General features: G+C 43.7%; 3 protein-coding genes across 4 annotated transcripts; 1 reads left to right on the top strand and 2 right to left on the bottom strand.

Annotated features, from left to right (window-relative positions):
• On the bottom strand, window positions 617-7,368 carry LOC8075568 (putative RNA-binding protein YlmH). Its single transcript, XM_002456306.2, has 11 exons — window positions 6,964-7,368; window positions 6,792-6,895; window positions 5,192-5,323; window positions 5,038-5,111; window positions 4,865-4,970; window positions 4,702-4,770; window positions 4,423-4,487; window positions 4,220-4,318; window positions 3,975-4,074; window positions 1,755-1,854; window positions 617-992 (listed from the first exon to the last, which is right to left on the bottom strand). Exons 1-10 carry the CDS (start codon window positions 7,064-7,066, stop codon window positions 1,792-1,794), a joined length of 915 nt encoding a protein of 304 aa, XP_002456351.1. The 5' UTR covers window positions 7,067-7,368; the 3' UTR covers window positions 617-992; window positions 1,755-1,791.
• Window positions 7,284-10,557, top strand: LOC8062183 (pentatricopeptide repeat-containing protein At2g27800, mitochondrial). Of its 2 annotated transcripts, XR_002451599.1 has the most exons (3): window positions 7,284-8,485; window positions 8,613-8,983; window positions 10,276-10,557. XR_002451599.1 is itself a non-coding variant. In XM_002458435.2 (2 exons), the coding sequence occupies exons 1-2, from the start codon at window positions 7,326-7,328 to the stop codon at window positions 8,746-8,748; spliced, it is 1,296 nt and encodes a 431-aa protein (XP_002458480.2). In that variant the 5' UTR covers window positions 7,284-7,325; the 3' UTR covers window positions 8,749-9,167. The 2 variants fall into 2 exon arrangements, 1 of the variants encoding a protein (XP_002458480.2); XM_002458435.2 differs by lacking the exon at window positions 10,276-10,557 and having other exon boundaries at window positions 8,613-9,167.
• Window positions 10,796-14,036, bottom strand: LOC8075567 (dihydroorotase, mitochondrial). The gene is made up of 7 exons (XM_002456305.2): window positions 13,567-14,036; window positions 13,302-13,483; window positions 12,776-12,912; window positions 12,413-12,578; window positions 12,190-12,306; window positions 11,692-11,852; window positions 10,796-11,490 (listed from the first exon to the last, which is right to left on the bottom strand). Exons 1-7 carry the CDS (start codon window positions 14,019-14,021, stop codon window positions 11,287-11,289), a joined length of 1,422 nt encoding a protein of 473 aa, XP_002456350.2. The 5' UTR covers window positions 14,022-14,036; the 3' UTR covers window positions 10,796-11,286.

The raw sequence follows: 14,181 nt of genomic DNA, 5'->3' as shown, positions 1-14,181 counted from the left end.
GGTCTACACTAGTAGGAGCACGTGAGTGAGGAGGCTTTTGGTACCTCCTCCAAAGAAAACTGTAAGGTAGCTGTAGCTGTTGTGCCTGGCCAATTAATTGCTGGGCTTCAAAGTTCAAACAAACAATAAACAACACCTTGCTTGCTGGCTGTCAACATAAGTGCATCCAAAGTTCCACAAGGCTGGATACATCACAAAACCTTTACAAACATGTGATGTCCTGCTTTTCGCACGACGCCACTACCGGTAGCAGCTCGTTAGATATTGTTGGATATTTCTCAAAGATAAAACACACGAAGTTAGCATATTGTGTTGTTAAAAACAGGAGAGTCGTTGCAGCTTTTATCAGTCTGAAGGCCCATGGTACTCTCTCTCTCTCTCTCTCTCTCTCTCTCTCTCTCTCTGACTCTAAACAAGGGCAATCACATACGGTGCCTCTGGCAAGTGGCAAACAATGGAACAGGGCATGAGAATCAGCAATAGCAATTCCTGCAGAAGGAAATTCACTTGGAAGTTGGCTTGTGAAAGCATTTAAGACACTGTTTGGAACACCAGAACTTTTCTCTGTTCCTACATTTTACCTGTGAAATTCATACGTTCCAAACAGGCCCAGTGGTAACTGGAAAATGAATTCATGGGTTTGAGACTTGCAAGTGAAAAATTGTACATAACCATGATGAACAGTGCGGGGGCATCCACCTTTTCCACATAAAAAGTCGTTGGGAGTTTGCCCCCAGCCCATCCAGTCAAAATTCTTATTCCCACCAAACAAACAAACAAAAAATTATACACCTACCCACTTCTAAACTCCCATTCCTACATCTAACCAAACGCACCGACATATAGAGCATTTAGCGCTAGCAGGAAACTATATCAATTAGTTGAGGTGTACAAGGATTATGAGTACATGTCTTTTGTGAGATCCCGTAGTATATAGCTAATAATTTGACAAAAAAGTCCGAACACAGGAGCCACGGAACCTTTTCTTCAACCTGTTCCCAAGAAAACAAGCTCAGCGTGAGTAACCTTGAGACAAGCCAAATGCAACAATACTAAGACCCTGCACAATTTGCAGCTTTGGAAACTGAACTTTGTGATGATTTTGCAATCAAGAACCACAGATCAAGTAAAAAGCAATAGTTCTCTGCCAAGCCTTTTAGCATTGAGAGGCATATGGATCTATGACTGGTAGCTATCCACTTTTCCTTTTGCAAAAGGTTTTATGTCATCTCGTCATAATCATTTCACACGTTATGATGCAGGCAGCCTAGTGAGATTTCAAACAAGGAAAAGGGTATGCTATTTACTATGACAAGTTGGAACAACAGAAAAAAGAGTTCCCTTTTCTGTTGTGAAGACATTCAGCAGTATTTTCTCTCACAATAAATCAGCGAACAGTACTTTCACTCATAAACCTTATCTCATTTTCTTTTAAGCTTCAGATCAGAAGTCCTAACAGAAGCAGATGTGATTCAATATTGCATAAAAGTTGAACAAGGCTATGTTGGTGATAACACAGATGCGATGGAAGACCCCTGCAAGTAATCTGGCCCTTTGGTGCTTATTGTTTGAAATATTGAATGTACACTGACGACTTTATGCAATTCTTGACCTATAAGAACATTTGCATTCCAAAGCTAAAGCAGTCAATGAATGCTACAAATATACTCAGATGTGTGCATCACTTTCAACTTCCCAGAGATGTAATACTTAATACATGATTCTCGTCACATATAGATGAAGAAAATGTGTACCATTAACTTCAGTCGTGAAAGTAGACCAGTCCCATGATTACAAATAGCGAATCAACTCAACCGCATATTTTCCTTTCCTCGTAGTTACAATTTCTCCAATCTAGAGAAGAAATGAACAAGAAGCATAAATAAATGAAGCAGATGACTTTATGATTTAAGTAAACAATGGACTTTAGAAATTTGCAAAACAATAAAAATATTCAGTGGCATGCATACTAGGCCTATTTGTCTATCATCTGATTCGAAGATCTCACTGTCAACAAAGCAATATATTTACTTCATTGATATAGAACACAAAAAGATGCTCAATTAATTCTCTAGATTTCACATCAGTTCGAGCTATGGGAGAGAGCAACAGATCAATAATGATACCACAAACTTCACTAAATAGCAAAAAAAAAATGGCTTCATTGGAAATATTGAGCTTCAGCTGCGTGTTCCTGGACAAGTAAGGTGCGGTGTGAGTTTGTGTCTTGTAAATATTTTTTTCTCCAGCTTGATGCAATGATATGCAGTTCTACTGTGTATTCGAGAAAAAAAAATATTGAGCTCAGGTTTAGCAGCATGTGAAAGCCATCTAAGGACGAACCTGTTGGAAGCAGTCTGCAAACACATCAAACCGTTAAATGCCAAATGTCACAATACAGTTTTTCATTAATACATATTTGATAGTCACCAGCCATCTAATGCAATATGAGAAACTTGCCGGTGAAAACTTTAAATGATGCAAGTCTGAAACTACACGTCTGAAAACATGACAGGTGAGGCTGTTTACTTGTTAGCAGCATGTGGATTTTGATATGGTGGCCAATACGGTCTCAGGTATTTGCTACTCTTTCTCTGATTAGCTCTGTGGCGCATTCAACACCTTAACAAATGCCACAGGCCTATAGGATGCATTGGACCATAAATAGGTATATTAAGACAAAGGACCCTCGATTTGAGGTGGAACAATAGCACGATTTCTAGGTGGTTAAAAACCAATGAGTGATGAAGCAGGCTCTTGATGTCACAGTAATCATGAGCGAGATGGTTCGATATGGTGTCAGTGTTAGTGCCAAATTTACAGTAAGGGACATTATCGCTAAGCTATCCCAATCCAGAAATTTACCACCACGCTTGAGCACAAACATGCTTGCACGCTTGGACACTGATGCACCTGTTGCCCAATTGAACATGGAGGTAAAGGCATGTACTAAGACATGCCTTGCCTGGCCTATGCAGGGAACACCAATAAGGTGCAAAAAACATTTGCAAAGAGCAATGACAAACATGCTATCTACAATCCTAAAGCTAAAAACACAATGTCAGGCAACCATATGGCCAGAAATGGGCAAAACTCTGCGAATATGGTTTTTACTTTTTTTAGTGAGCTGAGTCTTAGGGCATGAATTTACCTCTGTTGTACCTACGGCATGTCACTCACGACTCACTCCCAAGTTGATAGGTTCACACAGTAGGTAACATAATTTATTTGCTGAGTTTAATCTATTATCTTTTAGAAAGGCTGTCAATGGTTCCTCCATCTTAAGGGGATTCAGTGCTGCTGGTTCTTTAGCAGAAAGTACAGCAGGGGAGACCCCACTGTAAGTTTTATTACAAAAGGAAATAAGAACAACACTGTACAACGGGGCCTCAAAGGAGCAGCAAAGAACAACAGAGAAGCCAGCCCAAGGTGGGCTGCAGGACTAATCTAGGGCAGCTATACAAGAAACAAAGACAGGGCACTTTTCCTCACTGAATCTACGAGTCTGCAGTCTAGCTTCTTCACAGAAGGAGCTTTTCTGTGCTGCTTGGTCTAGGGCTACCACGGTCTGCATCTTGCACTGCCGGACTACTCCTAGGTCTCAACCGTGTATTATTTCACTCCTTTCCTCTTAATGAAAAACTTGTGCCCTGACGCATGTTAGCGAAAAAAATGTTGGGCCAAGCCCAATTAAATCCAACAAGGTAGTTCATTATAACTGGCACAGGAAGGTCCAAATGATCGCACAAGTTGTACATTCTGTTGCAACGCATGGGGCATGTTTGCTAGCATATTAAAAAGTAAGAAGCAGATTTCAACACATATATGAAACAACATAGAGGAAAGGCCTCTCAAGCAATAGCAAGAAAGTAGCAGTATCAGATTGAACTGAGAATAACAATTAAGTTCTAAACGCGTACAAGTTTTAAACATCTTAAGAGAAATCATCGCATCTTTTTTTTTTGTCCAATTACCTTTAACCTTCCCATCCCACTGACAGAAACAACATCTCCAGATTTGAGGGTAACTCCATTTTTCGTTGTTGGTGTCCAATTCACACGAACATCACCAGAACTGAACAAGCAAAAGAGTGTGAATCCAGCAAAAATAATTAACATTCATAGGCAGTGACGACATGGACATAGTTCACATTAGAATAGAACAAAGTTCAAACAAAACAATTGTGCTAAGTTGACAATTGACACCTCAAAGTTCATACCTTATCAAGCTAGCTAGCTTTGTGCGTGAGATTTTAAATCCTGCACTGGCAAGGGCATCAACCCTGAGCGATGATTCTACAGTTTTAAACGAATTGGTTCTGCAGTTTAGAGGAAAAATTAAGTCATTTGTGCCACTTTTTACAACATAAAATTTGAAAAAAGAGTTCAAAGTTTATATAAAGTTATGAGAACATGAGTTCACCTTGGCGGTTCATATTCTAGAGCAAGCAAAGGAATCTGAGTGCATGAAACACCAACTTTCCCCACCTGTAGAAAAACTCCCATCGGAAAAGGACGGTAAATTAGATTGGTTTGCAACGAGCAGACCAAAGCAACCAAACACAGATTTAGCCCAAACTCTCAACATAACAGGAATAAAACATCTCAGATCTTCTCCATCATACAGATTGATCAGAAAAACAGGGATCAACTAAGCAAAAGACAAGTACAGAACAGTAGCACAATTTGTAAGACAATCCACCTTTTCAAGGGTAGAAATCAGATAGTCAACAAGTCCTGGATCAACAAGAACCTGGGCACCTCGTTCCCCCTAACAAAAATAGAAATAGACATCACGAGAAGGGAAAAAGGTAGGAAATGACCAAATCATTCAGAAATCAGAAGACATGTGATTGGCTGTGCACCTGCAAAAGAATATCTCCAACTTTCTCCCTTGTTATTCCTGTCCCGAGAATAGCACCAAGAAAGTCACCATGAGAACAGGGTTCCAACCGGAAATTCCCTGATATGCTGGGTTGGCCTAAATGTCAGCTTATATAGAAGATAGCAGTGATTTATAAGGTAAAACTGAGAAAACCTCAAAGCAGCAACTACATCTGGGTTACTCGTCATGAAGTCCGGGTGTCCAACAGAGATTCGGCACCTCTCGGCCTAGATAAATTTAAGAATGAGAAACTAGATAGGCTAATGGAGGCAATTAACAAACTACCATTTGGGTCATCAAATTTGACCTGAGGGTAACCACCCTGAGCTACTGCTTTGATATCTGCTAACTTTTCAACTGCCAGCATAGCCTCTTTCACTATAGGCGGAGTAAGAAAATTGGTGTGGAAAACATCTCTTCGTTGGGAAGCCCTTTGTGCCTGCATAAGGATGTTGATATGAATCCATAAATAGCAAGAATAACCATATATTTCTGAGGAATGCTAAAATAAACAAGAAAATGTAGTTAAAGCCATGTATTCTGTGTTTCCTTCAAATACAAATTTCCATGATTATATGAATATAATAATAAAATTTTGTGTGACATGAAGCTATGCAAGCATGCAACCATGTCAACAAAGGCAATACGATCACGTAGTGGCTATTCACTTTTGTCCATTTTCTTTTGGAAGGACAACCAGATCTTATTTTGTGATATGTTCTCCATCATCTTTCAGAGGGCAACGTATCATATGCAACTCACCTTCGTGTGCAACCTATGCAACCACCAATTAAGGCCACAGGATCTAGATCCAACGTCTGAGATTTTTTTCACTTAAATCCCTCCACCTGTGGATTGAAATCTAACCCGTGTGTATGCAGATGGAAGGGTTTAAGTGAAAAAAACCTTAGACGTTAGATCTAGATCCTGTGGCCTTAATTGTTGGTTGCATAGGTTGCACATGAAGCTGAGTTGCACAGGATATGTTCCCCTTTCAGAGAGCAGTAAATATGTTTTTCATCTGCAATACTCTTTTCCATCATGTGCTTATTACTGAATTTATATATGCATGCCGACTCCAGAACTGCTCTCACCTATTAGCTATCACAAGGGCAACCAGATATTAGTTTAGGGAGTTCTGTTTTCGCTATCATTTACAGACTTCAGCAATATTTTTGCCAGATATGATACCCTTAGTAGTGGAATCAGGATCCAGTTGCTTTTCCATCTGCTTTATCTGTTGGATTTCAATGTGCATTTGCCAACTCCAGAGCTATTGTCACTCATTATCAATCACAAAGACAACATATGATCTTCCTATCTTCAGAGTGAGAACAGAATTTGAAAGTTTAGTTTTGCATGCACAAGATGGACACTCTTATTGACAAACATTTTCATAGAACAGTAAAGAAAAGGAGACTTTGAGGATTTCTCATTGCCCCTTTTCCATACAATCCAATATTCTCTAGGAGTTAAAGCTGGAACAACACTGGAAACAGTTTTGCAATGGAAGCGCCTGATTCCATTGTAACAATGCTCACACGCAAACTCTTACAAGCCAGTTATGTCCAACAGACACTAGTCAGTAGTCACTAGGGCCTTGTTTAGTTCGGTTTTCGGGACTGTAGCACTTTCGTTTTTATTTGACAAACATTGTCCGATCATGGAGTAACTAGGCTTAAAAGATTCATCTCGCGATTTACAGCTAAACTGTGTAATTAGTTTTTATTTTCGTCTATATTTAATGTTTCATGCATGTGTCGCAAGATTCGATGTGATAGTTGAAAAGTTTTTGGTTTTTGGGGTGAACTAAACAAGGCCTAGGTTACTAATGCTAGCAGTCAGACAGTTCGATGACCACCAACTGACCCTGATTTCTCAATAGTCAAAGGGGAAAAACAAATTACCATATCCAGAATATTCCTGACTTCCTCTGCTGAATTCCTGTCCACGCTTCCTTTCACCGCCGAATCCCTAGCTGCTGCGACGGCAATGGCGGTGCTATACCGTCCTGGCTCGGGTGGGCCAAGCGTCAGCGGAGAGGCAAAATCGAAAGATAAGATGGGCCTTCGGGCTTACCTCGCGAGATGAAGCAGCACGGCACGGGGATGGCTCCGCGCGGGCGAGAGACGCGGAGGAGAAGCCGGAGAGGACTCGCCAACGCGAGCGAGGCGGCAGCCATCCCTCGTTCCAGGCTCCGGCCAACCTGAATTCGCCTCCCCTTGTGGCCGGTGCTGCTGCCTGCTGCTCTGTGTGGCGGTGTGGCCCAGCGGCCGTGTGCTGGTCTGTGTGGCCGAGTGGGGGTAGGCTAGGCGGGTAGCAGCTGCCGCCTGCCGGCTAGTCACGGCCTTGGGCGGTTGGGCCTGAATGCGTGTGTTTCTGACCTCCCTATCCCGCTCGTCTTCAGTCGTCACTCAAATTCGCCCTCCGCCGCGATCGCGATGACGACGCTCCTCCGCCGCCTGCTCCGCGCGGCTCCGCCCCCCGTCCCCGCTTCCCTCTCCAGCCACCTCCCCTTGTCCACCAGATCTCGCCGCACCCCTCACCGCTTCCGCCGCAGGCACCGCGGCGCCAACCCGGCGCCGCCCTCCCCCGACGCCGTCTCAGCAGCTATCGCATCCCTCCCGTCCCGCTTCACCCCGCCCGTGCTCGCCTCCTTCCTAGCCTCCACCTCCGACACCCGCCTCCTCCTCCCGCTGCTCACCCACTCTCTCCACCTCCCCGCGTTCCGTCCCGACCCTGCCCCCTTCCTCGTCGCCATCAAACGCCTCGCCACCGCCGACCTCTACGCGGACTTCGACCGCACCTGCGCGCTATCCTTCTCTCTCCTTCCCTCGCTCTCTTCCCCTGGCCCCCTCCTCCGCAACGCGCTTTACTTCTACTGCCAGTTCGGCAGGCTCGGCAAGGCCTTCCACGTCTACACCCTCATGCGCGCCTCCGCCGACCCCGCAGCGCGCCCTTCCGCCGACACCTACCACGCGCTCTTCACCGCGCTGCTGTCGCGCGGAGGCGGCGACACCTTGGTCCATTACATGTACATGGACAACGTGACGGCGCTGTTCAGGCAGATGCTCGAGGAGGGGATCCCGCCGGACACGCGCACGCTCAATGTGCTCATCAGGGGCTACGCGCAGTCACTGCATCTCAACGACGCGCTGCGCCTGTTCCACCAGATGCGGCCCCTGTACGGGTGCGAGCCGGATGCGTTCACGTACAGCTACCTCGTGCATGGGCTGAGCGCGCAGGGCCGCACCAGGAACGCGCGGGAGCTGTTCGATGAAATGCGCGGGAACGGTCTCCTGCCGACAGAGCCAGCGTGCAATGCGTTCGTCGGTGCGTTGGCTATGGCTGGGGAGGCCAGGGACGCAGAGCGGGTGATGTGGGAGATGGCCAGAGCAGGGAGGGTGGTGGATGACATCACAAGGAGGGCATTGGTGGAGGAGTTGTCCAGGGTCGGGAAGCGGGAGGAAGCTGACAGATTAGCGAGGGAGATGGAGCAGAAGGGCATTGTGAGTGCTCGTGAGCTACGAGCACTGCTGAGTTCAATCCGCAATGACGATGACGACAATTTGGATGTGGATGATAGTGGAAGGAACACCTGGTGACACCTTTTTTTTTCTCAAGAGACCATAACTCTTTATAGTGGGATGAACACCTGACCTGACTGACAATATTTTTGGGCGTTGGATTGGAAATCGATGCTTACTATTTACCCAATCTCTTGCCAGCAAGGTGGCGACAACCTCATTTCTTCCAGTCGGGCTGGTACAGGCAGTCCTCGGCCTCGTGGTTCTAGTGCCTAGGCTCTACCTCATCGACATTGTACTTTTGACAGATTGTGGCGACCAGGGTGGGCTACAATAGGTGTACCAATGTGCAGCTCTGTGCAAATCAAAACCAAGATCCATGGCTAACTTGAGGCCACCTGAGCGAACTTGTCCATTTAACACTAGCTGTGCAAATGACATACCAAAGACCTACCGGCTGTTTTCAAATCCCTGTACTCTTCTCGCTTGGTACTTCAAAGTTTTCAAACTTATGTGCATTCTAGGCCTATGGTGCACTGGGAGACTGGTGAGGAAGATGTGACTGCAGGAAGGTAAAATTGTTCATTTACTTATATGTAATTAGGTTCCACATTTGCCAATGATACAACATAGATATGTACATTACTTTCTCTCAAGACATGTGTTAATGTTATGTTAAGTTACTTTCTTATTCAGTGCCTAAAAAAATATGGCTTATCTTCCATTAGTAATATAGTGAGCTTATGGAATTTCTTATTTGAGGACCTTTTTCCTTACCGGTGGGGTTTCTTATGAAGTGGACGTTACTAGTGGGGTTTCAATTGAGATGTCCTTAAATGAAGATCATCGTTTGGCAATCCAACTGAATTTTACATAGTTAATTATTCATTGGTTTCTAATTTAGACCACCAATCAATTGTGCTGCATGTTTATCAATTTCTGAGATCGAGGGATTGCAGAGAATTGCCTTTGAGAAATGCATCTACATGTTGTTGAATTGAAAGGCAAGATATTCTGATGCCAGCAATTCTATTGTAGGATCTAAGAACATCTCCACCAGTAGGAGAAAAACTACCCCCCTCCCTCATGTGGGACCCACATGTCATTTGCTAATCTTTTTCTCTATATTTTTTCCCACCGTCTCAATTGTCTCGACCCACTCTCTCTTTCCTCTCTGTCCCAGATCCCTCACAAATTTCAGGAATGTCAGGATGGTAAAGCCAAATGTAGTTTTCATGCTGCTCACACAATGTCATGAAGATTTGAGATTGCATAGCTGTAGGGATTTGTTTGAATTTCTTCTGTTTAAAGCATCTACATTGTTTAATTCAATGCTTATTTGTTTTATCTCCACTTTTTTTTTCCCTGAACATGCTTATCTCCACCATCATCATGCTTGGCATCAACAGGGAAAATTACCTTATGAAACATTGGGAGGTAGCTCCAACCTTAATGTTTCGTAAGGCATTTTTCTCTGTTGATGTTAAAATCATTGACATAATGTTATCTTTTTCATCTCCTCTAGCCCAAATCCTAGACACCTATGTGGCTCTAGGCCTCCAACCACACTTTGCTAGGTATATGTCTCTCTTGCACACACAGGAACAACTCATGGATCTGATCAGTATTGTGTCCGCTAGACTACCATCGTACCATGCTCCAAGTTGTTTGATCAAATGCCACTAATTGTATGAGATTAAAATCTGAGGACTCTTATTGAATTCATGATTCCAATGCATGGTAACTGCACATGAATATGTAGCTCTGAAATTACTACACCTGCATTCGTTATCTTATCTAATGAACTACTATCCAATAGGATTGCTGCACTGACCTCCAATACTGTATTTACATGTTATTGCAGGATGTTTGGCCAATGATGGGTTTGACGGATAATTCTCTCTTTAGATTAAAAAGATGAGATGGTGAGCTGAGCTCACCTATGCCGCTTTATTCCATAATTTAGTCAGGCTTGAGTGAATTATGGAGCATTGATCTGATTAGATGGTTTTATATTAATCCTAGTGATAGTCTCTGATCGGTGTGTGGAAAGAAGAGCAGAAAATAATTGTAAACAATATCTAGAGTTTTGTGTTTGTCACAGAATTTTTGATATGAAAATTTTGAGCCGATACCTCGAATTTCATTCTGTTTTTTTTTTTGGTTCAAAACTGAACATGAAAGTTCTTTGTGGTAAGCCACCTAAGCAGAGTTATTTCAATCTCAAGCAACCATTATGTTAATGTTTGACTAAACTAATTATGCCATACGCTTTGACGCATGTAATTCACTAGTATGTTTTTTGAGATGCTGGTAGAAGTAATACAATACATCCTCTGCAAGTCTGAATAACTGGACACCGGTTGCCCGAAAGAAAGTCAGAATTCAGAAGTAATAATAAGAGGAAAATGTTGTGTTAAAGGGACTGCAAGAGTATATGACGATGTAACTGCAATGCAGATATTTATTCATTACATTATTATGGATGCTACCCGTTTCAAAGGCGTCACTTAGGCACCAGGCATACCCAGCTCGCCTTGGGGAACAGTGGCACCTTGTCACCTAGGTGTCCAGGCACACCCAGCTCTCACGTGGACGCCTCGTCGCCTTTGAAACCATGGATGCTATGGTGTCTAGAGCAGTAGACTACCCTTGATAACCATACAATGTGACCTTTTAACTACTTCCAGAATTGTACTGCAATCCAATAACAACTCGACAAGCAAATCTTTCGCAGTTGCTTTCAATTGCCTTCAGGAATTGCTGCTTATGGCTGAATAGTTTGCTATGCTGATTCTAACAGAAAAAGGAAAAAGAACTAGAAAAACTCCACCTATTGATTCCCCCAACTGCTGGGTACAATAATGCATACTGTTTACTCTTTAGGCTGATCAGATGGAAGCCACTCAAGGGTGCTGCCACTAAACATAGGCACAATCTCCCCTGAACTGTGTTTATAAGTTCCAGGAACTTTCCAGGCATTCTTTCTCAAGACAATCTTTGAAGTGTTCCTTGGGAGGCCATAAAAATCGGGGCCATTGAAGCTTGTAAATGTTTCTAGCTTATCTAGGGCACCAGCCTGAAATAGTGGAAACATGTCCAGAAAAATAAACAATCAAAAAGCATATGTGTAGTTTGTGATCATTACAACTTCAGTGTCATGTATATAACAGACACCGATCTACAGCAAGATGATTTTCTTGAATTATAGTAATGGTGATGAAAAACGGTCATGTATTCTCCCAGAAACAAGCATGAGAATGCTGGAGATAGAGATTACCTCTTCAAATACCTTCGCATAAAGAGACAAGGCAACAGGAGCACTATATATTCCTGCACATCCACAGGAACATTCTTTGTTCTGTTTATCATGGGGAGCGCTGTCAGTACCAAGAAAGTACCGTCTACTCCCATTTGTTACAGCAGATACAATAGCTTGCCCTGGGTGATGATTCAGAAAAGTTATAGTCAGAGTGTGGCACAAATACATAATAAAAAACTTTTTTACATGACAGTTAATTGAAATGATAGCCAATACCCAAATTTAATCAGGCAACAGAAAAATGTAAGTAAATAAATTGTTATGAATCTATAGTTATATATTGATGAAGGGATATTTGGTCACATTTTTTAACCAAAAATCATTATCATCATGTTTAAGAAGCGGTTTTCATAATTTCTGAAGAAATTCTAGTTATTTCATGAAGAAAAAGAAATATGATTGTGCATTTTTATAACAAATGGTAGCATTTCTAATAGGAGGGCAATTGCAACATACTATGAGTCTCTCTTTTCAGTACGGGCAAACAATAATTGTGTGGCTGCAAGCCACCCTGAAATAAAGCATTCCTATTGAGGAGGAGATGCTGGGGAGTCACTGTTGCAGCAACATGACCTGGGAACGTGAAAGTGTTATACTCATAGAAAAGGGAAGAAGTATAATGTCATTCCCATAGAAAAGAAAAGGGAAGTATAATGCCATTCCAGCATTAGTGCAGCACCTTCTTCACATGATTCTATGAAGTTCACTGCATCCATGGTTGTGATATGTTCCATGACAATTTTCAGCTGTGGAAGTTTTTGTACAAGTGGTGCCAATATTTTGTCAATGAAAACCTTCTCACGGTCAAAGGTGTCAACATGTGGATCTGTGACTTCTCCATGAACCTGAAGAAAAATCACAAATAGCCATAAAAGATGTTGCACAAGGCAGCATGGCAAAACCAAATTATTAACTAGAAGCAAGAATCGCTCAACAGATATGTCCGATATGTCCAGTAGAGACTAATCATGTGGATCAAAACTCCAATCAAAATCAAAAGGTCAATAGTGTGTCGAGGACGCAATGCGCCAAAACTACTTACAAGCAATGGCATTTCCTGCCTGACCATCTCCTCGAGGACTGGCAAGCACTTCCCAAATATATCAGTGACGCCATCTTGGGAATTGGTAGTTGCTCCAGCAGGATATAGCTTCACAGCAAAGATTATACCACTCTTTCCTAAAACCAAATAGCATGGAACATAAACATCACTGTCCAGATAATCCATAAATGCACACAACAGCTGGTATTTTAAACACACTGGACAAATTTTTCAACAGATCGTATTGTATGTGGCAACAAACTCATTGCATAAGTGCACATCTGCATTGTGTACAGCTCTCCAGCACTAATAGACAGTTAAACTAACAATAGCGCTGACTACTGTTTGGGTTTTTACTGGTTAGGATTCAGGACCAAATGGATGTGCACAAAACACTATCACCACGGCCCTCGAAGCTGATCCACAACTACATGCCGGCATAGCACTAGGTAAAGACGATGCTTCAGTTCAAAAGATTAACAAAAACTGGAGAACAGGTATGTTACTGCATAGAGAGACTTCATACTTGCGAGCTTGATCTCCTCTGGACTTGTGTTGTCTGTCAGGTACAGTGTCATGAGCGGCTCGAAGCTACTCCCTGGCGGCAGCGCCCTCATTATCTCCTCCCTGTATTCCACCGCCCGCGCCGTTGTGGTCACCGGGGGCTTCAAGTTGGGCATGATGATGGCCCTCCCAAAATGCCTCGCGCTGCCACACAACCTCAGAAACATTACGTCGAACACCTGGCGTGCACCGCCTAAAACCGAAGCAGTAGATACGATCGGACGAACCTGTGTGGCACTACAGCCTCGAGGACACCGCCTTCACGAAGATGGAGATGCCAATCGTCGGGCCGAGTGATGACCAGTTGCTCCTGAAGCTGCGACTTGGTGGCCATGGCAATCGCCCTCAGGTTCTTCGGACGTGGAGAAGCGTGGAAGTAGACGCGGCAAGGAGGGGATGGCCGGAGGAAGGAGGACTTTGTTGGGTGCTGGTGAGCGCCGACAGTGCTGGTGTTGACGGCGACCTGCATTGGCTTCGCTTTCTTTATTCTATTGGCCCTCTCCGGTGGCGAGCGCGGCGTGGTAGGGCCGTAGGGGCAGGCGGGCAGCAAGGGCCGGGCCGCCGGTGACGCGGCCTGCGGGAGCGCGCTGCGGCGGTGCGAGCGGGGAGGAGATCCGGGCCGACAGTGCCCGCAGGGTGGTGTTTGCTTATGAAAGTCAGGACGCAACTTGCCCCTCCGCATCCAATCTTCACATAAGATCCAACGGCTCCCAAGCTAAATTCTCGTCAAGAGCAAGAAATATGGATTTAAGAATGTGATCAAGTATGTTTGGATTGAAAGAAGAAGTTAGCAGATCTTCGAATTCGGAATTTCCGACCCAGCATTTGGACCAGCAAGCTCC

This window comes from Sorghum bicolor, chromosome 3 (genome assembly GCF_000003195.3).
Source record: "Sorghum bicolor cultivar BTx623 chromosome 3, Sorghum_bicolor_NCBIv3, whole genome shotgun sequence".
Classification (NCBI taxonomy): domain Eukaryota; kingdom Viridiplantae; phylum Streptophyta; class Magnoliopsida; order Poales; family Poaceae; genus Sorghum; species Sorghum bicolor.
This window is presented reverse-complemented; position numbering and strand designations above follow the sequence as displayed.